A 25,907-nucleotide genomic window follows, 5' to 3' on the forward strand; every position below is an offset into this window, starting at 1 on the left:
TCTTAATGAACATTTTGACTATAGTTGGCCAAAAGGTATTTTTTTATAGAATGCCAAAAGAAAAATAGCTAACACATTTAATATTTTTTATCAAGAAAAATCAACCAAATATCTCCAAAGGTATAACATAATCAACAAGAGATCCATAAGCAAAATCAGATTAACGGAAAAAACAAATGTATATTATGTTGTTTACTCAAACTGCATGAAGAACTTGTGATATCTGAAAAAACCAGACATTGTATGTTTCAGTCTTTTATCTTCAATATTAAATCTGAATCACAAATAAAGATTAAAATGAAACAAATTATTCTCTGGAAACTATTTACACTGTATCTCAAAAGTATAGAAATGACTCCCTACAAAATGTATCCCTGTCTCTCTGAAGATTAGAGTCCACCTTCTAGACATGATCAAGCCAAGAGACCAACTGTTCAGTCGTTGGTCTCTGTTTAGGGTTCCCACTCAAACACAAACACGCAATCTCAAGAACCCGAACCATCTCTTTCTCATTCTCTTTACCATGAATGAACGGATCAAAAACCTCACTAGCTCGACCCTCACTCTTCATCCTCACAACCCACGAGATCAAATCCCTCCCTCCCTTCGGTTTACACATATCCACCGGTCTTCTATCAGTCAAAAGCTCAAGAAGCACAACTCCAAAGCTATACACATCACCTTTATAAGTAGCAACCGAAGCTTGTCCATATTCAGGAGGAATATAACCCAAAGTCCCAACCAAATCAGTACTAACATGCGTCTCGTAAGGATTCATAAGCCTAGCTAATCCGAAATCCGCTAAATGAGAATCAAAGTTCTCATCTAGAAGAATGTTGCTGGACTTAATGTCACGGTGCAATATATGAGGCTCACAAGCTTGATGCAAGTAATACAACCCCTTTGCAGCGCCCTGAGCGATTCGAACCCGAGTTCTCCATCCCAACAAAGCTGGACCGTCGTTACGTTCGTGTAGCCAGTAGTCTAAGCTTCCGTTCTCCATGTAAGAATAGATCAAAAGCCGGTCGGTTTTGTAGAAACAGAACCCTTGGAGTAGAACAAGATTTGGATGTTGCGCTCTCGAGAGTGTTTCAACTTCTGCTTTGAACTCTCTTTCGATCTGACCGCAGTCTCCTGATAACCGCTTGATCGCCACTTTTCTCCCGTCTGGTAGCATTGCTTTGTAAACCATACCGAACCCGCCGCAGCCGATGATGTTGGATTGATCAAAGTTGTCTGTAGAGTCCAAAAGATCATCATAGGAGAGAGCATTATCATTATTGTTTTGAAACAGCACCACAATCTTAGAACCAGTCTCTTCGATTTCTTTCCGGTTCATGCTCTCTTCTTCTATCTCCGGATCAACTTCCCCTGACCGTCTACGCGCACGCAACACTATCAAAGCTAAAAGAGTGAGAAGGAAGACCGAACCGAACGCGATCCCAACAGCCATACCAATCTCACCTCCTCTGCTTCTTCTTCTTGAATGTTTGATATATGTTGTTGTTCCGGCAGAACTCGCATCTCCGGAACAGGGGAACCTATGTTCCCCGCAGAGGTTGTTAAACTCGAAACTCGAGTTTGGAAACGTCTGAAACTGACCACCAGAGGGTATCCTTCCCGTGAGATTGTTACTAGCAACACTAAACTTAGACAGAAACGTCAGGTTCTGAAGAGAACCAGGGATAGATCCCGAGAGACGGTTGTTAGAAAGATCAAGAAGCTCCAAGCTAGTCATATCAGAGAGAGAGCTAGGGATTGGCCCAGACAACTCATTCCACTTCAGATCAAACACGTGAAGCTTCTTTAAATCACCAAACTCCTCCCAGATAGGTCCAGAGAGGTTGTTATGACCAAGCTCAATAGTTGGCGGGAAACCAACGATCTGATTGTACTGCAAACCTCTTGCGCTCTCGTTCCTCTTCATGAAGAAAGGAAAGTCAGGAGACGGTTCGTCCAATGAGATGCTTCCACTTGTCAGACTCTGGAGTTGAGTAAGGCTCTTTGGGATCTCTCCTGTAAACGAGTTGTTGGATAGATCCAAGTAGAAAAGAGAATTGAAATCACCAATCCAGCTCGGTATAGCTCCGGTTAACCGGTTCCAAGAAAGATCCAGCAGCTGAAGATCCCTACTCGAGCTTAACCATCTCGGAACCGAACCGGTTAGTCTACAATTCGCAACTACGAGCACTTTCAGCTTCTCGAACCCAACAATACTCGCGTCGTCAGCAGGTAACGCCTCTCCGTTAAAGTTTAACGTGAGGACAAGCGCCGTTAAGTTCTTGCAGTTCTGAAGTATCCTAAGCGCGGACGTGATGTTAACCAAACTAGAGTTTGATAACGAGAAGTAAGATAGGCTCTGAAAGTTCTTGAAGCTCTCTGGGACTTCTCCACGGAAACCGTTACGCGCGAGGTTAACGTTCTTTAACCGTTTGCAAACCGGGAGATTCTCAGGTAACCGGCCGTTGAACCGGTTAGTACCTAAATCGAGAGAGTTTAACTCAACCATCGCCGTGCAGTTCAACAGTAACGGACCCGTTAACGAGTTGTTCCTTAAGTTAAGCAGATTTAACGTCCGTGAACTCGCTAACGATCTAGGTATCCCTCCGGTGAGTCTGTTCGTCTGAGCTGAGAGATACTTCAACCGAGTCAACTCGTGGAACACGTCAGGGATCTCGCCTGAAAACGAGTTCCACGAGACATCGAGACGAGCGAGGCTAGAGAGGTTACCGATGGAACGAGACAAGGACCCGTTGAAGTTATTTGAGGAAAGGTCGAGGCTTTGAAGGGAAGGGAGGTTTAGCGTTTGCGGGATCTCTCCGGAGAGATCGTTGAAGCTTAGATCGAGGGTTTGGAGAGTCGGCGAGGTGAGGATGGAGAGAGGGATCGAGTCTTTGATGAAGTTGCGTGAGAGGTTGAGGACTTTGATCTGGTCGAGGTTTCCTAGAGATTCCGACAGGGTCCCCGACAGCTTTTTGTTTCCGAGTTCTAGTTTAGTGACTCTTATGGTGTTGTCGTTGTTGTCGTTGTCGCAGGTGATTCCTGTCCAGTTGCAGCAATTGTCGTTGACGAGGAGCCAGTCTTGTGGTTTTGGTTCGATGTTGGTTATGAAGTCGCGCAAGGCGTTGAGGTCACGTGGGTGGCACGTGAGGGGGGTCTGGGAGTCCGAGGGGCGGAAGCATAGTAGTAGCTCTGTGAGGAAGGTGACGATCACCCACAAGCGATGAACACGCATTTTGATGAGAAGAGGAAGAAGCTTTTGAGATGCTTTGATGATGGAGAGAGAGAAGAAGAAGAAGAAGAAACAGAGGCTTTTTCTAGTTAAAAATCAAGAAAACCGGTGAGAAAGCTGAGAGGATACAGTTTATGGGTTTCTGATTCTGGTTCTGGCCATGACGATCAATGAAGATGAAGCAATAGAAGAGAGAGAAAAATAGGCAACTTTTGACTTCAACACGATACAGCAAGTGGTGGGGGCTTAAATGCAGGCTTCTAGAGAGAGAAAGAAAGAGTGGATGAGTTGGGTGTTTGGTTTTTTCCTCCGTCTGTGTTACTGCAACAGTAAAATTCAACCCCAAAAATTAAAAATATTTAAATAATAATAGGAAATTAATAAACAGTCATAAACGAAGAAGAAGACGGTGTTAGTAAAAAGATTCGTTTCATATGTATTGATGACGGTCAATCAACAGTATTTTTATAGAGGTTAATACTCATGGTTATGTATTTATTTATGTCCGTTTATGGAAATGTCATATTTTACTGTCAAGACCCAGTTGTAGAAATCTATTTTTCTTTGTATTTGTTCAGTCAAACATCATGGAGTTCGTTAATAGACATACATAATGAAGTCCGAATAAGTAGTTTTGACTTAAGAAAACCTTTTGTTTTTTTTCTTCTAAATTTTGGTTTGAATAGTAGGAGCTCTAACCTTCAGGGTAAACGGACGAAGTTTTGGAACGACTAATGAACGAAGAGTGCAAAATAACAAAAAGTCAACAAATTGTTAGTATTTTGTATAGTATTCCTTTAAGATCTTTGTTTGCTTTCATTTTCAAATGGTTTAATTTAGAAAAATCTAAAAGGTTAATTTATATATTTACATTCGTTCTTATCTTTTTAATTATAGGATAGTTAAAAATGACCGGAGAGGGAAGGAGTAACCGGTTAGGTCAGCTTGAGGAAATAAAGATGAGGACAAGAGATAGAGAGAAGTCAAAGCACGGACGCTAACACTTTGCTTGCATCTCTCTTCTCAACTACAATTTTGTTTTTCCAATTAATTTTTTGTTCTTTTACAAGTTGGTCCCAATGCATGAAAATAGTCCCTACCAAGATATTCTTAATTTCCGATAAAAGCTTCAGCATAAACTAGATATTTCTATGAAACATGATACTCCAAAGAGGAAAATTTTCAACCTAATTTTTGTTTGTTGGTTAAAGAGTCGACCTCCTCCACACTGATCATGCATAGATGCTCCATTTACATCTTCTAATCAGTATGTTATATTAATTTCCAGTAAGCCATTAATACTAGACAACCAATAAATGTAATTCTTTAACAAATCTTAATATACGTAAAATCACTTTATATTAAATATCTTTGATAATTACATAATTTTTCATTGCTAAAAAGATTATAATTTGTCAACTAATACTTTTTCTTCGATGCCGACAAATTTTTATACGTTACCGATTAATTTAGAATCTATCGGTTATTAATTTTTAAATTATATTTGATTCGAGTAATAGAATCGAAAATACATTTGGCAATTCATAGATTGGATTCTCTGATAACTATATGCGTTATGGTTCGGTTTCAAGAAATACAATAATGAATAGTTTTAATTTTTAAAATTAAATAAATTATATCATTTATAAACAAAAACTCTCCTATTTTGAAATAAATTCACTAAAAATAATCTTAATATATAATTGTATTTACATTTGAAGTGTTTGATAGTAGCATAAATCATAACTTGTATAATAATTTTTGTACATTAATTAAAAGATGGCTTACTGGAAATTAATAATTTAAGGTTTGTAAGACTTATAAAGAAAACATATCATTTTGTAAACAATAAAACCAAAAAGTCTTAACACTTTTCCGCCACGGTTTGTTTCTAAGAAAGCATAGGCTGTTGTTTAGACAACTTTCTTTACTATTTTACTTGATTTGTAAGTAATTGAAGACAATGTAGGTGAAGGGTGAAATGAACATAGACATGGAAGACTTTTAGCAACAAGAAATACTATATTGTTTAATAAACTAATTAGCCTACATTCAAAGTTGGTTTACCTCATAAGAAACTACTAATATATTATTTTGGTGTGTGCATGATCTTTTCCATAAAGAGATTAAGTATTGTTTTACGTAGAAAGTTAAGATACGATTCCAAGTTAACAATAAAATATATTGAAGTCGATATCTATAATGAAGGAGACAGTCAAAGCATGTGACATCAACTATTCAACTCTATAATTAATCTTCCATTCCATGTGGGTCGCAATGGCTTTTGATATAATCGTCTTCATTACAGACATTTTTATATTTTAAAGTCTTTTAAGAAATTCAAGTAAGCTTGTATTGTAAATTTCTACAATTGTGAGTTTGTTTGTATCTTTTTATATATGATTCAATGAAATTTAGTCAGCGAAAAATCGTTTTTGTTAGAGACGTCTTCCTTGTATTATAATGTTCATGTCTTTAATAAATCAAGTTTATTAGTTCAACAACACTTGCATTCTTTCACAGCCTGCAACTCGGCATTATTCTCATAGCGTATCTTACAAAGGCCTTTGAAGTTGCAAATTAGAGCCCATAGAATGTTGAGATCTTTATAGACCCACGTACTTTCTTTTATTATTTTTTTTTGCTACACTGTAAATTTTATAAAAATGAAGGAGATATTCTACAAAGATATTTTGCTCTGAGCCATCTTGACAAAAAAAAAGAAAAAAAAAAACAAGATGGATCATAAGAATATAGTAACATGAACAGTCTATCTCAACCAAAAAAACATGTGATTTACTAAAGATTTTATGCTTCCTCTTGGCAGAAATAATTTTGCGAACTTCTCTATCAAGACCAGAGAAACGAAGCTGATGAAGAGGGAATGGAGATTTGGTTGTGAACCAAATTGTTTCTTTGTTTCTAGATGTGAAATACGAAGGTCTGAGTAGCCACTTTACGCAGTAGCTTTAACTCTTTAGACCCTGCAGTTCTAGTCCAAGATAGAAGCTCCGACCAAGTTGTAAACATGGTAGGCGGAGAAGAGCACCTGATAAACATCTCCCTCCACACTTCAAGACTATACTCGCACGACAGCAGCAGATGATCCCTAAGAAGCCAGTCTCTCCCTCGTTGGCAACCTGTCCCGATTGGCAACCCACATCGTAAAGGCGTGTTTTTGGGCACTGACCCTTTAAACCAGACAACATCCACCCAATCCTTTACTTGTTCTCGAGGTCGCAAGACTTCCCATGTAGTGGAGGCTTTAAAAGTCCATACCGGAGAGTCACCTGCAACCCATTCATAATTATCATCAATATCAGTATGTAAAGAAAGGGAGATAGTGGTAAGGTGAGCGTGTAGCTCGGCTTCCTGTACTGATCGTGGGTGTGGGAGTAACCAGTTTGAATCCACTATGGCGTCAGCCACCACAGCGTTCCTCCTTATTCTTAGTGCTCTTGGTCCAAGCGGACCAATGTGGCTAATCAACTGATCCAGTGAAGTCTAAATGTCATACCATAAGCTCGCAGCTTGACCATTTCCCAAATTATATTTACAAAACTGAAGAGTTAATGGTCTAAATTTGAGAAATTTTTTCCAAGCCCAAAAGTTGTTTGAAGCAGATTTGATGGTCCAGAAGCAATTGTTATTAAGATGAATATGCCAGTACCAATCAGACGAAAGAGAAAGTGATTTTGATAATAGGATCCAGATAAATTTGTTACTTCCATATCACAAAAACTCCAAATTTCTTCATATGTTCATCATATATAACAGCCTAATTAAGCCCCACCTTTTGTTCACTTAGGCACAGTCTAGTTGTGACTGTTATTAAGCCGTCCATTTTGGCATCCAAGTTTCAAACCTTCTCAAACCCAACTTTTTTTAGCTGACATTATAGTCACATGTTTATACGAGATATCGAAGATTAAAGATTAAAGAAAGCATTTGTACATTTCATACATAAATGTGAAAATGTCTTAGATCTTACATGTCTTAATGGTCCCTCTTTATCTGATCCTCAAGATATACATCTTACTTCCTTAATCTCTAATATAAAGACATTGTCGTGGCTAAACCCTTTCCACAAAGGTTGGCCCCAAAAAAGAGAAAAAGACAGACCCAATTGGTTAGCTAGCTTCTGTCAAATTAAATTATTGCCATTCAATCATATGGTACACAAGAAACAAAATCATCATAACTTCTTTGCTTTTCATATCAAAAACTCAAACTGTTAAATAAACTCTAGTCATGAAGCTGTAGTAGTAGTACACAAGCTTTAAACTCTGTTCATACTTTAAAGAACACAGTTATTATCTGAATTTGATCATTTAGTTACTTCTTCTTCTTTCACAGGCCTTATCTCAATCCCCTGGAAAACCAGACCACTCTTCCACTGTCCCATCCGAGTCTCCATAATAGCTACCTCAACCTCATCGCCATCCTCACAACCTCCATCGTCAATGTAAAAACTCCCAAGCTTCACTTCACTCCACTTATCACCTCTCTCCTTGGGCTCCTCCACGTTCCCACCACTCTCCCTCTCCCCTTCAACTTCTTCCCTCGGAAACCTCATCCACGGACGCCTCGTCCTAAACGCTCTAGACACAGCTGCTAACGACACTCCCGAGTAACCATAACCGCTGCGAGGATCCGTATCGCTCGGTTCGAGAAACACAAACGTCTTCCTAACCTCCTTCCCCGCAAACCCAACTTCAGTTTCAATAGGCGTGTGGTCGAAACCGTAAGATCTACTACTCGCTCTCTTGAACACTAAGTAGACAGAGTAATGCGTCCCCTTAGACAGCATTTTAACACTTATCTTGCCGCGAATCTCGAACCAACACACGTTACAAAGCTCTGCTACTTTCTCAAACCTGATTCAACAACAAGTAAGCTCCAAAGTTGCACAAACTCAAAAAAAAACAGAGGATAAACAGAGACATTACTTAGATTCAGGAACTGTAACCCATTGCCAATACGCGGGAGAATCACTCCACGTGATCTTCAAATCCATCGCAGACAACATGTAACACTTCTTCCCAGTAGATTTCTCCAACCAAAAGCTCTGAATTGTTTCCCAAGTAACTAAAATTAGTAACTCTTAATGAAACCCTAATTTTAATTGAATTTACCTTTTTGCCCTCATCGATTAGGACGGGATCATCAGCGAGAGAGAGATAGATCTTCTTCTTCGACGAGCAATCCAACGACGGAGGAAGAGCAAGAGACGAGTACTCCGGCGGAAGAAACTTCTCCCAGACCAAATCGGACTCCGCCGCCGACTTAACTGTTCTCGAAACCGAAGCCACGACGCAAGCATCTCGTGGTGTGGTATGGAAAATCACCATCGAGATACAATCTTCCGGCAAAGTATCGAACCGCGACGTCGCCGCTCCGACAGAAACAACCGCGCCGTTCCGGCTAATTCCTCCGCCGCATTTCGAATCTCCGACTTGAATTTGCTCCATAGCTTTTCGAATCTGATGTTTGTTTTTAAGTGAGAGACTATGTTAAGATTTTAAGACAGGATGGTTCTGTTGTGTCGGATAAGTGTGTATTTATACCGTTATCGTGATTCGTGAAAGACTTACTTGTTAAGATTTAATTTGATGTTCCGAAAATACCCTTACAGGTGTAACGTCTCTGGAAGAATATCTATAAAGTTTTTTTTTTCGAAAATTAAAATAAAAGTTTTTGACTTTATCTAATCAGCCAAAGCAACTAGCTTTTTGTTTCGTGTTTACCTTACCTATGAAGTCTTTGTTTACGAGAGACTGTTTATTATACAAATAAATTATAATATTCAGAAAAGTCAATAATTCTCATGAATCTTTGTTAAAGGGTGGATCATGTTAGTCTTAATTTCTTAGTCTATCTCATTATTCTCAGCTAAGTAAAGGTACTGCGTTCAAAAGCTTTGTAGCTGATAGGGGAAACGAAAGTTTCTTTTTCGAATTTGTTCATGTGAGTATGGTGGACACTCAGTATCAAGAACCCAAACTCACAAGCATTACAGCCTAAACTTTGTAAGGTTTGAAAATATTACACTTTAAAAATTTATTTTGAAAGAATTCATTTTTTCATTTTAAATTGCACATGAAGTTAATTGGAGAAGATACATTAAAAACTCTATAAATTAATAATGTTCAGATTATAGTATTTTATTAACTTATCTAATCATTAATTTATAAGTAGTTTTTTTTTTAGATTTCGGTATTTTAGAATATATTCTTTTATAAAACAAAAATGGTTAATTTACTGTATATACATTAATTAATTAAATTTTAGAAACTCAACTTTCATATTTTTATTATATTATTTGGTATATATAAAATATGACAAATCTCCTAAGAAGATTCAAAAAGTTTTAATGACCCAAATAGCAAACAAGAAATAAAATGACCAAAATATATTTAAAAAAAATAAAAAACTAAAATACCTTTAATAAATAATTTGTTTTGATATAAAAAATAAAATTTTGGACTATTAAAGGGTATCTCTCTAAAATATATGTTTATAGAATTTAAATGTGGTTTTACATAAAATTATTGTAAATATTCTCAAAATATTAAGCATAAATATTTAGATTGGTCGAGTTAATAATATTGTCTAGACCATTCATTTTGAGTATAATTAATTACATTTATATTTGGTTCAATATATAATAAAACAGGTTAGTTAGGAACATTAATGCCTTCAGTTCATTTTGTAAAACAACGAAATATTTTTTTTTAATTAAGCATATTAAGAATGTTGGTTTATGTTAATTTTTGCTGATAATCTGATAAAAATATATTGATAGAAAACATAATTTTAGTTTTAGTATTTTTAATATCTAGGAAAAATGATTGTGGAATATACAAAGTACTGACATCACATGTCTAACCATGCAAACTAAAACTCTAATGATGTTATGTAGTTAAGAGCATCTCTACTGTAAAGTTTCTTTTTTTCCTCCATAATGGAGTGATGAATAAACAAAAAATAGATTACTCTATTTATGGAGTAAATTTCATTATGCAGTGAGATATGAATTTGAGTTGGAGCATTTTTTACTCCATATTCATTTTTATTCCATTTTAGAGGAAAAATGGAGTATGGATGAAGATGCACTAACATCAAAAATTTAATTTCATTCATCCAAAAATTGACGTGGATGTCAGAAACCATTTAAATATCTTGATTTTATCAACTAAAAAATAATATACCTTACAGTAATTTAACTAAATATGAAAGTTATATAAAATATTATTTAATTTTGTTTTTTTTTTAATTATTTTGATATGTTTTGTTATTAAGTCTGAATAAAAAATTGTAATTTGTTTGATTAATTGTATGATATATACTTATTTGATTATTTTTTATTATAAAATTATTTCATGTCAATTTACTGACTCTAACATTTTTTTTTTTGATATAAAATTAATTAACTTAATGATTTATTTTATTTATATTTTCATAAACAAAAATTGCATCCATTTAAAAATATATCAAATAAGTATATATCACACAATTAATCAAACGAATTACAGAAATGTTATAAAAAATTTCATAAAAAAAACAGATTAAAATAATTAAAAAACAAAATTACATAATATCTTACGTACTTTCATATTTAATATAAATAAAAATAATATAATTATATATTTTTCAAATACAGTAAAATAAAAATGTTAAAACACTACTTGTCAAAAAAAGTTATACATATTGATTTTTTAAATTAGAAATTGTTAAGAAAAATTACGCTTTTAAACGTGGATTAAAATCTCAATTAGTTAAATTAAGGTCGGATCTGTCATATTTTAATTATTAAACGAAATATTTAAGTGGTCTTAGATATCTACATCAATTTTTGGATCAACGAAATCAAACTCGTGATGTTAATTAAATAACATCATTAAGTTTATAGATGTCATCATGCATAACATATATTTAGCGTAGCTAGATACACATTAGTTTAGTTTATATGGTTAGCCATGTCATGGTCAATATTTCATGTAGTCAGTAATCATTTTTCTTAATATTTATTATGGTGTTTGAGATATGTGTCGAGGGGGAAATTATTTATTTTTGACTACTAAGCTTATTTGTGGATGTTCATTTATTATGAAATTAATATTTATATATATATATATATATCATATTAGTTTTTATAATTATTTATTTTATACATAGTTTTATTTGAAACCAGAATAAATAAAAAGAAGGTAAAATAAAAAAACTTAAGCGACAAAAAATCATCAAAAGGAATATTTATTATGTGGTTTGGTATTATGTTTCAAAGGAAAGTTTTTATTTTAATAATATCAAGCTTATATTTTTATTTCCTTTTTGTGAAACCAAATTATTTTTAAAATATATCCACGTTTTAAAATTGTATAAATATTGTCATATATATATATATATGATTTAGAAACCAATATAAAAAAGGAAATATAAAAATGAAAACTAATGAAAAAATATCAGAATAAAAAAATTCAAATAGCTTTAGAAATATTTATAGATATTTTCCTTTTTTTTTGTTATTTTCATAATGATAAAATACAACTTATTAATGAGAACTGAAAATAGAAAAATATGAAAATTTCCTAGGATTTTTTTTGTCATCAACAAATACAGACTCATACTGACCATGTAAACCAAACCGGGTGATTTCCATCCATGTGAACGACAAAAGAGGGTTGCTTCCTAACAGTGTGTGCTAGTCTATCCGTTTTTGAATTTTGCGTCCTTGGTACATAGATAATCTCTGATTGGATGAAGATCTCTTTCAAGATCTTGACATCTTCCAAATAATTTGCAAAAGCTGGCAATTCTTCCGGTTCCGAAACTATCTTCACCAATTGAAAACAATCTGTTGCAAACGTAACTTGAAATTGAAGTAATTTCCTCATGCATTCCATTACCTATAGTAGCGCTTCCATCTCTGCATGAAGAAGAGACTAACCCTAACATTCCTCTCCCCAACAATCCATCAAAACCTTCTAAAGTGCTAAACCAACTTATTCTGAAAAATTATCACTCTCTTTTCAGGAGCCATCTGTAAAACACCATATTCATGGAATTGACGGCAAGATCGTATCCACTATTTGTGATACTGTCCTCTGTTCATTCAATATTTGTGCTTCGGCCCACAATGTTGATTATGTTTCTACCAATTTAAGCGTATCCATTGGATCCATATCCAGATTACTGAAAACTTTATTATTCCTAGATTTTTGATGTTAGGAGTTTTCAAGGCTCCTAAGACAAATGTTGTAGTATAGATGATTGTCGAACCAGTTCTGAGGGATATCAAAGCACTGAGAATGCAAGTACTCACTTAATCTAAGTGCAACCAATGATTTAGATGGGTTTTAAGCTATGACTAAAACTAAAAAGCAAATAACAGAATGATACTTTCTTGACTAAGGGAAAAGAGAACTCATGGGCATAGGGATTAGACCTTGGGTGATCAAGTATCGAACTAAGGATGGCAAATGATCAATCAAACTATCAACCTTAAGCCTAGACACAATTCTAAGCAAGCTCTATGTCTAGATGAATGCTCATTTGCTAACATATCTCAAACATCAAATGTCTTTGGTTGAATAATATGAAAGCAATCATTACTAACAAGTCTATTAGCTATCTTAGCATCTTTAACAACAAATGTCTTTGGCAGAGTATACTAAAAGCCTAGGAGAGTTGTCTCAGGCATTTCATCAAACACCTTTTGGGTGGGAAATGTCTATTGATCACTTTTGAGTGGCCAACTCAGAAGATGCATTATGAATACTCTACTAGCAAGGAACAAGAATGATCTACACTAAAACATCCTAGAACTAACCTAATCACCCTTAATCTCCCTAACCCATGAATTCAAAAGGTGATTACTCACTAATCTCCATGATTCCTCTTAAACCCATATTGGATTTCAGATTAATCATGTAGAGAAACACAGGAAATAGATAAGAACACAGAATTCTCAATAATAAACTGATCAATTCATTCAAAGAGATCCCTTTCCAAAGGTTTTTGGTGGTTTTTCTAAGAACAAAGATAATGTGCCTCCTGGTGGCTTCCAGAGTAATAAAACATAGGTTTAGAAAATAAAAACGTGCATAATGAAATGACCAAAATGCCCTTGAGAAATCACAAGTTCGAGCAGAAACAAAACACGGAGCGACCTCAGCCCGTCGCTCCGACAAGTCGCTCCAGGCTTCGGGAGCGACCTCGCTGTGTCGCTGCGAGAGGTCGCTCCGGGCTCGTTCTCGCGTCTCCGGGTGATGAAAACGCGAGCGACTTCTCCCTGTCGCTCTGGTATGGTCGCTCTGAGCTTCGGGAGCGACTTCAGCACGTCGCTCTGGAAGGTCGCTCCGAGGTGTAAATGTGTGTCTCCAGACGTGAAAACGCGAGCGACCTTGTGCAGTCGCTCTGGATGAGTCGCTCCGGGATGTGGTGCACAGCGACCTCATGCCGTCGCTCCGAGAGGTCGCTCCGGCTGTGCTCGTCCAAAGATCACTCTTTTCACCTCTTTTGAGCTCCAAATAACCTCATGTGGTACTCCAGTACCTAATAGAGACTCATGTATGCAAAATGCAACCTAAACATGTCTGAATCCTAATCTATATGATGAAAATGCTCATGGATGAATGGATAAAACAATGCAAATATGCAAGATATCAACTCCCCCAAACTTGTTCTTTTACTTGTCCACAAGTGAACTTTCTAGAACTCATAGGAAGAGAGGTTGAAGGTGGGAGCACATAGCCAAAAGAAACACAACTAGCACACTCTCTTATTACACTCTAGCTTCTCTAGGCCTATCTTAACTCTTTTTGTTCTTACACTCATCATCAAGCATCCACACATTCAAATCAACCAACTCTCACATTCATTAAGCACAAAACATCAGGTGAATTCTTGCAAATGGTCAGTTGGTCCAAGTCATTTGGTTGGGTAAGGGAAGGCTTTTATTCAAGTGATTCAAGAGGTTCAAAACATATGATCTTTAAGGTGGTTTACTCTCAAAACAAGTAGCCTTGACATTGCACATAATATATCTAAGAAAGGGACCAACTAATGCTTACAATGCTCAATCTCCATTGTTCTACCCTTTTCCCAAACATATCATTACACAATCATTCCCAAATGTCAAACCCAACTCACATCTCTCACCAAAAGATCTTAAGAACTTTAACTCTTTCTTTTTGAAATCTACAAAGGATTTTTCTACAACCTCAAAACATTTCTTAGCTCCTAACAACTTTGCTAGCCCCCTTTTCTTTCTTTTCTTTTTTTTTTTTCGATTTCTTTTTTTTTTATATATTTTTTTTTTTTTAGGTTGGGGGCCAAGACTTTTCAAAACTAGAGCTAGAGGTTCTCTACTTATCCCAGAAAATCAATTCACTTAAGCACAAAGAGTCTATCCTTTTTATTTTTCATTTCTCCCAAATCATGATCACAACACTCACCCTCCCACCTATAGCTAGACAAAAGAGTGTCCAATCTAGCAAAAATGAAGATCAAGCATTGTCGTTCCCGATACTCTCAACATTATGCGCATGTAAGACTTTCCGAAGAAGGCCTCACTCATCAAACAATGAAAGCTTAAAAGGAAGGAAAGGTTTTGGGAGTGGTCTACCACTAGAGTTTGTCAAAAAGATTGGCATAAAAGATGTGACAACTCCAGTGTGTATAGCCATGACTCGGTACACAAGGGACCCTAAGCAAGAAGCATTAAGTTCATTCATTTCTAATAAGGTTGTAGTTGGCTTCAAAGACTGAGTTTCAGCAATCAACAAGTTTCATGAAGAGTTTTCAAGGCTCGAAACATACAAGTCTTTTTGAGAGGTGCAAAAGCTAGTCAAGTGCAACGTAGTGTTCTTTACAAGGCATTCAAATCATTGCTCCCAATGCAAGTGAATGCAACTTATATGCTCTAGACTCTCCTAAAAATGTAAATGATGCAAACTAAATGATTGATTTTTTTTTTTTTTTTATCTATGCAAATAGGTATGCCATGCATGACTCAATGAAACAACATCAAAGCAAACATGATCAAATACTTGGTACCTCCCCCAAACTTGAGTGACACAGTCTCTGTGTCGTCAAGTAGAGAGAGAGATACCGAAAAGAAGACTAATATGCAAAAATGAAATGGTATATACAAGGGAGTGTGGTGGGTTACCTTCTATAGGGAATGAGTAGAGGGAGATGCTCCCTCCTCGTCGTCCTCAGGTGGTAACTCTTCAAGGTGCTCATCAGCAGGGGTGTCAATCTCTTCAATGTAGAAGGCTTGCCCGAACACAGTTGGTTTTCTCATTTTCCTCTTGATGTCAAAGTGGAGGATGTTCTCTTTACCCAAATGGAGATCAATCGTGCCCTCCTTCACATTAACAATAGCTCCTGCTGTAGCTAAGAATGGCCTTCCTAGAATCAATGGATCTTGAGCCTCCTCACCCATCTCAAGCACCACAAAATCTGTAGGTATCTCATACCTTCCAATCTTCACAGGGAGGTCCTCTAAGATGCCCACAGGATACTTCACTGAACGATCAGCTAACACCAGAGAGAGTCTACACTTCTTGTACTGAGTGAATCCAAGCTTCTTTGCAACAGACAAAGGCATCAAGCTGACACTAGCTCCCAAATCGCAGAGACTTTTCTCAAATACCATAGGTCCAAGAGCACAAGGTAGTGTGAAGCTTCCTGGATCCTCTAATTTCTCTGGAACATCAAGCCTCTGGATGATGGCATTGCACTCATGGGTAAGAGTCATCATGCTTTCCATCTCCTTCTTCTTTGCAGCTACAACATCTTTCAGGAAATTGTTGTATTGAGGAATCAACATGAAAGCATCGATGATGGGCATTGCAACCTGAGCTTCACTCATTTGCTTCTCAAACAGAGCTTTGTATTTCTCTAGCAGCTGCTTCTTGAATCTACCAGGGAATGGAAGTTTGGGTTCATAGGGAGGAGGAACAAAAGAACTTTCACTTGCTGGAGTAACAACTTCACCATCCTTTACTGTCTTCTTCTCCTCTCCAACCTTTCCTTTACCTTTGGCTTCCACTATCTTCTCCAAGATCTCGTCATTGATCTTCTCATCAACAATCACCACTTCATCATCTATGTTGATGGCAACCCCCTCACCTAATTTCTCAGCATCCTTGGTGAGGGTTCTAGGAGGTAACTGCTTACCACTCCTAAGGGTGATAGCTTTGGCCTCCTTGGGATTTTGGTCAGACTTTCCAGGTAGAGATCCTTGCTGGCGATTCTGGTGAGTGTTCATGGAAGCAAATTGATTCTCTAAATTCCTGACTGTGGAAGCAAGGTGTGAGAATTTGTTGTTGAGCTCATTGTAGCTCCCATCAATCTTGGAATGAAGGTTCTTCAACTCATAGCCAACTTGCTTCTCACTTCTAGTCTGAGACTCTAAGATTTGCTTCAGTAAGGTATCAGTGCTGCTCTCTTGAGGAGCAGAGGAACCAGACGAGGGGTTTTGCTGAGGCTGATAGCTGCCTTGCTGGTTGTTTCTTGGCGGATAGCCACTCTGTTGGTTGTTTGGGTAGGATTTCTGTTGGTAGTTGTTGTACTGAAAGTTGGGCTCCTTTTTGTACCAGCTACCATTGTTGTTGATGAAACACAACTCCTCTTGACCTTCCAACCCCTCAACTTCATGGACAACAGCTGGTGTCTCTTGGCTTGGGTTGCCGACAAAGTGCAGCTGCTCTTGGGTAGCTTTATCAGCAAGGAGGATGTCTATCTTATCCTGTAGAGCTTTCAACTCCTTCCTCGTTTGCTTATCCTCAGTTCTACTGCTTCTGTCGTGGTCTCCACTGTAGACTGCATCACTCTTAACCATGTTGTCAACCAGCTCCTCTGCATCCTCCTCAGTTCTCCCCAAGAAGAACCCATTGCTAGCTGTATCCAGTCTGGCTCTGTACTTAGGAAGAGCACCACGGTAGAATGTGCTCAGCAAGCTCTCCTTAGAAAAACCATGGTGTGGGCATTGAGCTTGGAAGCCCTTGAATCTCTCCCAGGCTTCACTGAAGCCTTCCAAGTTCTTCTGTTGAAAGCTGGAAATCTCGTTTCTCAGCTTAGCAGTTCTTGAAGTAGAGAAGAACTTCTCCAGGAATGCTTTCTTGCAGTCATCCCAAGTAGTGATGGAGTCACTGGGTAGAGACTTCTCCCACTGACGTGCCTTATCCCCCAAAGAGAAAGGGAATAGCTTGAGCTTTAAGGCATCTTCGGACACACCATTGGTTTTTGACAACCCACAGTAGCTGTCGAACCTGTCCAAGTGATCAAATGGATCCTCTAGAGCCAAGCCATGATACTTGTTGTTCTCGATCACGTTGAGGAGTCCTGACTTGATCTCAAAGTTGTTGGCTGCCACAGCGGGTGCTCGGATTCCCAATCTATGACCATGAATGTTGGACGGTCGTAAGTGCCAATGGGTCGAGCTGCTCGCTGTTGGTTAGGTGGGCCATTGTTGTTAGCGCCATTGACGCCTGCATCTTCTTGATGAACGTCTCCCATGTCAGTGTTCAGTCTCTGCAATTGAGCCTGATGTTCTTCTTCTCTTCTCTTTCTAGTACACTCTCTCTCTAAAGCCCTGATGTCTGCTGCTCTTGGAACTAGGTTTGATGGACCCTGCTCCTCAAGTTCATACACCTGTAGATTAAAGGGAGGTGAAGAAGAGTCAGTAACAAAAGAAAATAAAAATGACTTAGTCTCAAGCAAGTGACTAAATCTCAATGTTCAAATCTACTCAGAATTTGGCAACGGCGCCAATTTGATGTTAGGAGTTTTCAAGGCTCCTAAGACAAATGTTGTAGTATAGATGATTGTCGAACCAGTTCTGAGGGATATCAAAGCACTGAGAATGCAAGTACTCACTTAATCTAAGTGCAACCAATGATTTAGATGGGTTTTAAGCTATGACTAAAACTAAAAAGCAAATAACAGAATGATACTTTCTTGACTAAGGGAAAAGAGAACTCATGGGCATAGGGATTAGACCTTGGGTGATCAAGTATCGAACTAAGGATGGCAAATGATCAATCAAACTATCAACCTTAAGCCTAGACACAATTCTAAGCAAGCTCTATGTCTAGATGAATGCTCATTTGCTAACATATCTCAAACATCAAATGTCTTTGGTTGAATAATATGAAAGCAATCATTACTAACAAGTCTATTAGCTATCTTAGCATCTTTAACAACAAATGTCTTTGGCAAAGTATACTAAAAGCCTAGGAGAGTTGTCTCAGGCATTTCATCAAACACCTTTTGGGTGGGAAATGTCTATTGATCACTTTTGAGTGGCCAACTCAGAAGATGCATTATGAATACTCTACTAGCAAGGAACAAGAATGATCTACACTAAAACATCCTAGAACTAACCTAATCACCCTTAATCTCCCTAACCCATGAATTCAAAAGGTGATTACTCACTAATCTCCATGATTCCTCTTAAACCCATATTGGATTTCAGATTAATCATGTAGAGAAACACAGGAAATAGATAAGAACACAGAATTCTCAATAATAAACTGATCAATTCATTCAAAGAGATCCCTTTCCAAAGGTTTTTGGTGGTTTTTCTAAGAACAAAGATAATGTGCCTCCTGGTGGCTTCAGAGTAATAAAACATAGGTTTAGAAAATAAAAACGTGCATAATGAAATGACCAAAATGCCCTTGAGAAATCACAAGTTCGAGCAGAAACAAAACACGGAGCGACCTCAGCCCGTCGCTCCGACAAGTCGCTCCAGGCTTCGGGAGCGACCTCGCTGTGTCGCTGCGAGAGGTCGCTCCGGGCTCGTTCTCGCGTCTCCGGGTGATGAAAACGCGAGCGACTTCTCCCTGTCGCTCTGGTATGGTCGCTCTGAGCTTCGGGAGCGACTTCAGCACGTCGCTCTGGAAGGTCGCTCCGAGGTGTAAATGTGTGTCTCCAGACGTGAAAACGCGAGCGACCTTGTGCAGTCGCTCTGGATGAGTCGCTCCGGGATGTGGTGCACAGCGACCTCATGCCGTCGCTCCGAGAGGTCGCTCCGGCTGTGCTCGTCCAAAGATCACTCTTTTCACCTCTTTTGAGCTCCAAATAACCTCATGTGGTACTCCAGTACCTAATAGAGACTCATGTATGCAAAATGCAACCTAAACATGTCTGAATCCTAATCTATATGATGAAAATGCTCATGGATGAATGGATAAAACAATGCAAATATGCAAGATATCAATTTTCAGATGTACCATAGTATGTATGCAAACTGATGATCATCCATCTGCGGGAAAACTTTCCAAAATAGATGATCCATGTTTGTGAAAAGAGAACTTGTTAGAAAAATAGATGGATTTGATGGTATCTTCGAGAGAACCCAAACCTGGAGTGCTGGAGGACATTAAAAAAATACATGGTTTATCGATTCTTCGTGGGCTCCACATCTTACACAACAAATATCTCCTTGAATCCCCCTCGCTTATAAATTCTTCTTCACTGCTATACACCCTGTCACTAATTGCCATAGAAAATGTTTTGAACTTTGGTGGGCACCGTATTTTCCAGCAGAAAGCCTTCAAAACATCAACTGTGGGGGCCAATCAGTAGTGGTGGTCTTTCCCTATCTGGATAGATCCACTCTACATGATATCATGATTTAACCGTATATTTTCCATTTTTTTGTGAAGTGTCATCCATCTCTATCTACCCTTTGAGTCCTACTCAGTGGTATGCTTTCTATAAGTTTTGCATCCTGTGGATCCACCAAAGCCCGAATTGCCTGTGAATTGTAAGTTCACGAGGTAGAGTCAATGAGAGACTCCACTATAAGGTTCGGGTATAAATTGTGTTGATTTTTATTAGCTCTTCTCGGGTGAGTGGTTGGGAGCCATGGATTATTCCATACAGATATAGAAGAACATGATCCCACCCTTTTGATTAGTCTTTTGCTTACCAGAGATCTAGCAGAGACAATACTCCGTCAGCCATATGACGGAGAAAATGAAAGAATCGGTTTCAAAGGTGAAGCATTCCTATAATACCGACCTTTGAAAACTCTAGAGAATAAAGTGTTTGGCCTCTCTATCAGACGCCATAACTGTTTACCAAGCATCGATGTGTTGAAATCAATGATGTCTTTAAACCCCAAACCTCCTTCATCCTTATCTACACATACTTTGTCCCATGATTTTCAGTGCATGCATCTTGTGCTTCCTTATGGACTCTACCAGAATTGTGATACCGCGCTCGTCAGTTTCTTCACAGTTGTCTTAGGTAAACGATATAAGGACATCGTATTATTTGGTAATACCGTAATCACTGATTTAATGATCACTTCCTTTCTTTTTTTTTGTGAAAAACTTGAAAGTCTACTCATTGACTCCATTATTTAAACGATCATGTACAAAGCTAAAAACTTGGATCTTTGAACCCCCTAGATTTTCTGGTAAACCAAGGTAGGATCCAATTCCTCCCAGATTCTGAATGCCCAAAATATCTCTTAATTCTTGTCTGATGGATTCTTCGATCTTATGCCCAAATTGAATTGAAGACTTATCAAAATTTATTAGCTGCCCTGAAACTGTCTCATATTCCTTTAAAATTCTAAGAATGGTTTGGCACTCTTCTTTTTGAACTTTACAAAAGAAAAGACTGTCATCCGCAAAAAGCAAATGAGATATCGATGGACAAGCTCTAGCTACCTTCATTCCCGTTAGTTGTTGCCTTCTCTCCGCCTTTTTTATATTTGCAATTAAAGCCTCAGTGCAGAGAATAAATAAATAAATAAGGCCATTAAAGATATTCTTGACGTAAACCCCTATGTGGAACAATAATGTCACGTGGTTGACTATTTATGAGAACCCAATATTGAGGTCACGTGGTTGACCATTTATGAAAGTCAAAACCAAATTTCTGTAATAAGACCTCTATCATACATTTTGTCCATATCCATTTTAATTGTCATATGCTTTCCTTGACATGTTTTATTGGTCTGCAATCTGTGGAACATTTCCTAGGCGATAAGAATATTATCAGAAATCAACCTTCCTACCACGAATACTGATTGAGTTTCAGATATGAGCAATGAAAGATAGATTTTCAATCGCTGACACAAAACCTTCGAAATAATTTTATATCCTACTTTGCATAGAATAATTGGCCTCAATTCCGTCATCCTTATAAGTCTTCCATAGGATAACCATTCTTAAGTTTTTGTCACAAAAATAACACTCAATGAAGAAAATGACCAAAATAAGTTTTATTAAAGGGTAAAAATGTATTGTTACCTTAAAGTTAACTAATCTAGATTTAGGGTTTAGAGTCAAGGGTGGAGTTTTGGAGATAAGGTTTCAAATTTAAAATAAAAAAAAAATATTAAAATTTCAAAATAAAAAGAGACTATTTTGATCATTTTTTAAAGACTATTTTTGTGACAAAAACTTAAAAAATGTTATTTGAGAGAATTTCCCTAGAAATATTTATAATGGTAATGATATAATAATTTTAAATTATTAAAGATTTCAACGTAATTGACCATCGTAAGATTAACGTGAGTAAAACACGTAAGAAACTTACTCTTCAAATAATATCATAAAGATACAAAAATTTAAAAGTATTATTAGAGAAGATTTTACTAAAACATGAAACAACCATTAAGCTGCTATACAAAAACATTTAGATGATTAGAAGAAAACACGATTTCTTTATTGAAGTTTGTTCATGTGAGAATGGTAAGATCAAACCATTCAAACATTACAATCCAAAAAGCTGAAGATTCAGAAAACTGAAGATTCAAAAAACTTTACAATACACCAAAGGTTTTCACTTGTTAGACATGAAATACAACGGAAAATCGTTGAACTAGAAACCGTTTTCCATCACAAGAAACATGATATAACAATTTACCGGGTTTTCGCAGGGCGAAATTCAAATCCTTGAATGATCAAACCACTTTTCCAATCAGGAGTGTTGGTCTTACCAACACTTAGCGAGATATCATCACAACAAGAATCATTGTAGAACTGACCAAGTTCAGCTTCCATCCACCCATCGTCCCTCGCCTCTGGCCTCGTTACATCTCTCCTTTGATCACGACCACGAGGCCCAACAAAGTATATCAACTTTTGAGGAGACTCTTGTCCAACTAACCCAACTCCAGCATCTACCGGCAAATCTCCCAATCCAGGACATCCGTTCTTTGTCTTGAACACGATGTAAACGGAGTAACGAGTTCCGGGAGATAGGTAACGAGTGTGCATCCCTCCACGAATCTCAAACCAACATACATCGACTAGCTCAGCTATTTTTTCAAACCTGCATTGCAATCATATTTTTAATTTTCCCATCTTCACAACATCATCAACAGAAGAATGAGAGATTACAATGGAATAAGAATAAATACCTAGATTCAGGAACTGATATCCATTGCCAATGTTCGGGACTACTTCCCCATGTGATTGACACTTCCTTTGGAGATATCATAATACATCTTTTCCCACTCGCTTTGTCTAACCAGAAGCTCTATCATTTACGAGGAAAAAAAATAAAAAATTGAAACATTCAGAAACCACATCAAATTAATTAATCCGGAGGTTTAATTCTCTAACATTACGGATGAAGCACATAGCAAACATGATTTTTTTTTTTAAGTATGATCTAACGAATAAAGCAACATATGTAATCTCAAGTCTACGAACAACAACGTATAATATTAGTTTGTATAATATTAGTTTCATCTCAGAATGACTCCTGTATTATCTCTAGTTATTGCTTATGGTGTATTTTAGTCGAGTTAAGGACACTTTGTTGTTTAATGCAACTTTAGACGTTAAGAAACAATTATTTCTATATACATATTAATCCTTAGTATTCTCTGGAATCGGATTGAAACACAGATGCTTGTTCCAATATATAGAGTTAAAACTCTATGAAGATTCTACGCACTTATATCAATTTTTGAGCCCTAGGCAGATCACTATTCTCAGATCTTAAAATGAATATATTTGTATACCTTTTTGCCATCTTCGATGAGAAGAGGCTCATCGCAGAGAGCGAAATAGAGCTCCTTCTTGGACGAGAAAACTCGCGAGTATTGTGGAATCAGAGATGTATATTCCGATGGAAGAAACTTCTCCCATAGGCTATCGGACTTAGCCGCGGATTCTAACGTTTTCGAAACAGAAGCGGCGTTGCACGCGTCTCGTGGACTCGTGAAGGAGATAATGCTGGAGATGCAATCCACCGGCAATGTATCGAACGGTGACGGCCCGGAGATGATGCTTTCTCTGCCATGACTTTGCCCCATCGTTGCCTCCATCACCTGGAATCTTAAAATTTGTTCTAAAGTCGCTTCTGTGATCAAACGGTGAAAGAAGAATGATTTGTAATGAAAAAAAGAAGACCCGTGGTAGTCGTGTATTTTACGAAATTACCCTTCTTGCCGTGTGCGTCGTTCTCTCCTTCAGGTTACGCGTTATCGTTTGGTTTGCTGATTTATTGAAGGTTATGTGATGTATGTAAAAGATAAGCAGTTGGCAACACAGTAATTGGCTTTGAGTATCGACGTAAAAAAAAAAATTGGCCGAGTATTTTATTCAAAGAAATATTTATGGATTAGTTAATACTTCATAAATTTTATAACGAAGCTATTTTTATTTTAAAAATACTTTACAATATATCGATCATATATTTATATATATATATATATCTAAATTATACTGTAATAATAGGATTTATTCTATTATTATTTTAATTAACAAACCTTTTAGCAAATTTTCTATAGTTAGTATATATATTTTCTTTTTAAATGGAAGGCCGTAGAAAGTGGAGATTTTTTGAAATGTTTCAATCTAATCCCTTTCTACAAAAGTTGATGGATCAACTCATTTATCTCTTTTATAAGTTAACTCGAAATCACTCTCTTGAAAAATAATTTTTTTTTTTTTTAAACAGTCTCTTATTGAATTGGTTCGTGTGAGAACGACTAAACATAATAAAAAAACACACTGTTACATTATGTTTTGTTAAATAGTTAACACCGAACTCACCAGCCAAAACCGGATCCGAGATTTTATACAGGCCAGAATTCAGTGCCTTGAATGATGTATACTTGATGTCAGTAATATGAAACCTTACCTCCACCCATCGCGAGCATCCATGAACCCTCCATCGTTCAAGAATTCTCCAAACTTTACCTCCACCCACCCGTCTTCCCTCTTCTCTAGTTTCGTTAGTTCCTGCCTTTTCGACTTCTTTCTTTCACGAGTTTCATGTACAATCCCTCCAAGGCTCCAACTCCAAAGCTTTTCTGGACATCATGAATCGATCGTTTGTCTTATAGTGTAGACTACGTAAGCTGAGTACTGAGTATCAGGAGAGAGGAATTTAGCTTTCATCACACTTCTTGAATGGACAGCCAGTGACAAGTTCTGAGACTTCTTCAAACCTTCATAACACGCCAAGGGCCTTGCAGTGGATGCCACTCGTCTCTGTCTCAATGAGTTGGCGTGAACTGCGCCAATGCCCTTTCCATTTAAAAAAGTTCAATACTCGCATCAAACGTACGATATAGGTAGGTCATGTGTGTATATTCAGGAGGTTTAACACAACCTTACTTTGCCAATAAGGTTAGGCTGGCGGTTAATGACCACCAACTCTTATGTTTGACCATCAAAATGTATGGCCTCAGCGGGTCGGCCCGCGAAACGGGGTTCTTTTATTGCATGCACAAACCTACGGACTTGCAAACGCTATAAACACATGTTCAACACTAGTTTGAGCAAAACTTATTTGTTACAACTATTATTTATGACTTACTAGAGCCGGTGTCCGCGCTTCGCGCGGATTCCATGTATAATTAATGTAATGTTTTATTTAAATTTGAAGTTAAAGTTTCTGAAAGTGTGAGTTAAGTTTTGTTTTTTTTTTTGATGTGAAGACGTAGGAACAAAATAGTTTGACAGTAGAAATAAATAATTGTCCAAAGGGAATAGAATCTGGTAGATAACGAAAAAGAATTAAAATAAGATCAGACATAGACGTCTGCGAGGTATATTGTGAATAGTCTTGTAGAGCGGCCACTTTCTTTCGCCATGATTAGGGTATAGAGCTAACGATCTGAGGTAAGAGAGATAAGAATATGATCTGAGGTAAGAGAGATAAGGGTATAAATATGGATCTAGATATAAGGCGGAGGGGAGATGTAGAAGGTCGGTAAGGATCTTGAATGGAGGCTTTAAGGGAGAACATTAAAGTTCCAGCCCTTTCATCGGAGGCGTTTTGCGGGAAGTTTTGGGGGAGACAAAGAAAATCGCCATGCGGAAAAAGAAATGGGGGAGACGGCAATTAGGGTTACTGAGAGGATGAGAAAGCCTTAGCTTTAGTTTTACCAAAACGGCGATTAGGATTAATGGGCTGGGCTGCGAGAAAGTTATTTACCTGGCCCACCGGCAAGTGTTGTGCACATCTATACTATTATTTGCGAAGTAAATTTTTGGAATCGAGGTCTCACGTTAAAAGTTAGAGTGGTTAATATCATTTATACCCTTAATGAATAAAATGGATAAATAAATTAAAAAATAAAAACGAAATTTTAATTGATTTGATTAGATTATTGATTAATAAGTTGACAAAAAAAAGATTATTGATTAATAATAATATTAGTAAGAATTATCCAAAATCT

The 25,907-nt window shown here is 37.1% G+C and overlaps 3 protein-coding genes and 1 non-coding gene across 4 annotated transcripts; 1 reads left to right on the forward strand and 3 right to left on the reverse strand.

Annotated features, from left to right (window-relative positions):
• Positions 1–181: 181 nt before the first annotated feature.
• Positions 182–7,136, reverse strand: LOC103854012 (phytosulfokine receptor 1). Its single transcript, XM_009130915.3, has one exon. The coding sequence runs from the start codon at positions 3,233–3,235 to the stop codon at positions 404–406; it is 2,832 nt and encodes a 943-aa protein (XP_009129163.1). The 5' UTR covers positions 3,236–7,136; the 3' UTR covers positions 182–403.
• A 231-nt stretch (positions 7,137–7,367) lies between these two features.
• Positions 7,368–8,780, reverse strand: LOC103854011 (F-box protein PP2-B1). The gene is made up of 3 exons (XM_009130914.3): positions 8,368–8,780; positions 8,182–8,300; positions 7,368–8,109 (listed from the first exon to the last, which is right to left on the reverse strand). Exons 1-3 carry the CDS (start codon positions 8,701–8,703, stop codon positions 7,560–7,562), a joined length of 1,005 nt encoding a protein of 334 aa, XP_009129162.1. The 5' UTR covers positions 8,704–8,780; the 3' UTR covers positions 7,368–7,559.
• An 8,434-nt stretch (positions 8,781–17,214) lies between these two features.
• LOC117132220 lies at positions 17,215–17,321 on the forward strand. Its single transcript, XR_004455780.1, has one exon. It is a non-coding gene; the product is annotated as a small nucleolar RNA R71 (small nucleolar RNA).
• A 3,258-nt stretch (positions 17,322–20,579) lies between these two features.
• Positions 20,580–25,888, reverse strand: LOC103854010 (F-box protein At2g02240-like). The gene is made up of 3 exons (XM_009130911.3): positions 23,238–25,888; positions 22,629–22,747; positions 20,580–22,540 (listed from the first exon to the last, which is right to left on the reverse strand). Exons 1-3 carry the CDS (start codon positions 23,541–23,543, stop codon positions 22,129–22,131), a joined length of 837 nt encoding a protein of 278 aa, XP_009129159.1. The 5' UTR covers positions 23,544–25,888; the 3' UTR covers positions 20,580–22,128.
• Positions 25,889–25,907: the final 19 nt, after the last annotated feature.

The sequence above is a fragment of the Brassica rapa genome, chromosome A02, assembly GCF_000309985.2.
Source record: "Brassica rapa cultivar Chiifu-401-42 chromosome A02, CAAS_Brap_v3.01, whole genome shotgun sequence".
NCBI lineage: Eukaryota > Viridiplantae > Streptophyta > Magnoliopsida > Brassicales > Brassicaceae > Brassica > Brassica rapa.

Excerpts from the sequence above, each read along its gene's own strand:
- LOC103854012 (XM_009130915.3), bottom strand. The coding sequence starts at position 3,235 with ATGCGTGTTCATCGCTTGTGGGTGATCGTCACCTTCCTCACAGAGCTA.
- LOC103854011 (XM_009130914.3), bottom strand. The coding sequence starts at position 8,703 with ATGGAGCAAATTCAAGTCGGAGATTCGAAATGCGGCGGAGGAATTAGC. Across the intron at positions 8,301-8,367 it reads TAATCGATGAGGGCAAAAAG|AGCTTTTGGTTGGAGAAATC; the intron begins GTAAATTCAATT and ends GAAACAATTCAG. Across the intron at positions 8,110-8,181 it reads GTTACAGTTCCTGAATCTAA|GTTTGAGAAAGTAGCAGAGC; the intron begins GTAATGTCTCTG and ends TTGTTGAATCAG.
- LOC103854010 (XM_009130911.3), bottom strand. The coding sequence starts at position 23,543 with ATGGAGGCAACGATGGGGCAAAGTCATGGCAGAGAAAGCATCATCTCC. Across the intron at positions 22,748-23,237 it reads TCATCGAAGATGGCAAAAAG|AGCTTCTGGTTAGACAAAGC; the intron begins GTATACAAATAT and ends CGTAAATGATAG. Across the intron at positions 22,541-22,628 it reads ATATCAGTTCCTGAATCTAG|GTTTGAAAAAATAGCTGAGC; the intron begins GTATTTATTCTT and ends ATTGCAATGCAG.